At 42.8% G+C, this 2306-nt stretch overlaps 1 protein-coding gene across 1 annotated transcript in view; it reads right to left on the bottom strand. All coding sequences in view use genetic code 11, as the record gives it.

The window, feature by feature from the left end:
* Positions 1-1320: 1320 nt before the first annotated feature.
* EGR_10349 (UDP-GlcNAc:betaGal beta-1,3-N-acetylglucosaminyltransferase) overlaps positions 1321-2306 on the bottom strand; it is a gene marked incomplete at both ends in the record, with an annotated part of 1948 nt that continues 962 nt past the window's right edge. Inside the window, one exon of the mRNA XM_024499598.1 lies at positions 1321-2244. Coding sequence (XP_024345992.1) covers positions 1321-2244 — 924 coding nt within the window. The remainder of the gene's footprint in view (positions 2245-2306) is intronic.

Below are 2306 nucleotides of genomic sequence, written 5' to 3'. Positions count from 1 at the left end.
TCTGTAGGCAAGTTAATACGTTGCGATGCATTGGTGGAGCCAAACCATTTGACGTAGCTACACAATTAGTCTGTGCAATCAAAGTGACGGAAGAATGAGTAATTGTCCAGGCTGTCGCATTGTTGTTGATGATGAATACAAACTCGTTTTGATAAATATTAAGTGACTTAATAGATGGATCTGGAGAGTTGGCAGATAGCAGTCGGAAGTTAAGAATTTGCCAGAATTTCGGGGGCTACTGATTGAAGTTCCACATCAGATTAACTAAGAATATACAGTGTGTGTTTTTTCACTGTGACCGTTTGCTTGATGTGGGGATCGTCAATAAATGGACAGAGTAAGGCGAATTCGCATTTAAGCCAAGGATTACTGCTAAGAGTGTGACATGACCTGCTTGGTGAACCTAGGTGAGGGGAGTGTAATGCTTAAGTGGATATACATGGATGATTACTTTATATTCGACAATTTAATTCGAATTGTTGTAACTAGTGCTCCTGCGGCATCATTTGTGTTCTCCCTTCTTCCTCTCAGTCTCCATCCCCCTTATCTTTAACGATAACCATAATCATAATCAACAAACTTAATCTTCTCCATTCAGGATGTCATGTTCGAAGAATAAACACTTTCTGTAAGTCCTCATGCAGTTTACGGATCACGGTCCAGATAGCTAACTACTCACGTCTAAGCGATTGGCACCAGTGGGTCAATAAGGCTGAGTTCATAAGGATAGTACAGGGACAATGTGGGAAGATTGTAGGAACAGTAGAAGCGAGTGATGACGCTGACTACTCGACGAGTTCTACCTGGAAAATTCCAGCCAATAATTAGCAGATAACAGAAGTATCACTTTAAAGTGTCCAAATGACCCCAAAGTGCTACGAATGCCTGGCCCACTTCAACATCCTTCTCGTAACATTCAAAGCAGCCTTTCCCAAAGTGACATTTATCTGTGGAAAGTAGATCGTGATCTAGTACGGAAAGCTAAACCGAAATTGTTAAGAAGAATAGCACTGCTTTTAACTACGGAAACAAGTAATTTGGATAATTATACAAACTCATGGCAGTCTGAGCGACAAGCCAACGTAAGTCAAGATTACCTCTGTCAAATGCGTACTGGACACAGGTATCAATTACAAAGGCATTAGTGCAATAAAGATTGGAGTGAGATGTTGAAGACGTGTTCACTTCTCCTACGTGGATTTCAAAATTAGGCCTGCTTCAGTGGTTGGTTGATGGTGTGGAGATCTTTTTTTTCAAAACAAAGTTAATCGCTGTTGTAGGTTTATTAGGCAATACGTGCTACGAGGTTAAAGACTTATTTTATAAGGCACATCCGCGTCGTTGAAACATCCAAATTGGAGCAAAGAAGATATCTGAACAACTGAGTCGGTCAGACTGCGGAAAATCTAGAAAGAGCATGCCTTTCAACTTCGTGAATGTGAGGTTCAACTTGTACTGCACCATCGCCAACCACGTGTCGTCAATGACCATGGGTTTGGTGAAGTGCATTGCCAGTGCCATGTCGTGCACATGACGGTAGCTCCACACACTGTAGATGCCCAAGTGCTCTGGTGTGTGTAAAGGCCAAGGAATTTCGCGCTTCGAGAATGCCCACTGTGGATACTTGCTTGAGTACCTGAAGACAGGATTCACCGTCACGTTATAACCATGACTCAGATTGTCTCGCAGTTCCGGTGTTAAGCCTCGAGCGAAATTGGCTAACTTGTTGATATTCACTGCATAGTCGTCGTCAAGGAAGACGAAGATTGGTTTGTAGGGTCTGCAGAATCGAGCAGCCCACTGGAATGTGTGGAAGAGTTTCAGTGTCAAGTTGTAGTAGGTATCTTCGTAGTCACCAACCAGTAAGTCGTCGTGTTCGTACAATTCCTTTAAAAGAAGCCTTTTTGTTCTAAGTGGAAAACGTAAATGTGCCAACATCTTTTTTCCTGCTCTATTTGAGAGGGTTATATTGAATCCGTCTCGTTGAAACACGTTGCCTGGTGAAGTTTGTGGCAATCCGATGGAGAAGATAAGGTGGATGTTGGCACCGATGCGTGATGGATGGTATATTTTGCGCAATTGTCTCCGTTCCTCAAAATTGTAGACTGCTGATTTGTAGATAATCACCACATAAGGATGCGTCGTATCATCAGCTAACCCGCCTATGACCTGTGCGTTTGTGAGAGGAGGGCAGACATTGGAGGGAACTTGAAAAAGTCGGATGCGTGGATTGAAGATGGGAGGCTAAAAAGAAATGAATGGTAGGTCATAGGATTAGTCACTAAGGCATTCAATCCACGCACACT

This window comes from Echinococcus granulosus (genome assembly GCF_000524195.1).
Source record: "Echinococcus granulosus chromosome Unknown EG_S00211, whole genome shotgun sequence".
Classification (NCBI taxonomy): Eukaryota; Metazoa; Platyhelminthes; class Cestoda; order Cyclophyllidea; family Taeniidae; genus Echinococcus; species Echinococcus granulosus.
Note: the sequence above shows the minus strand (reverse complement) of the source record. Positions and strands in the feature narration are given on the sequence as shown.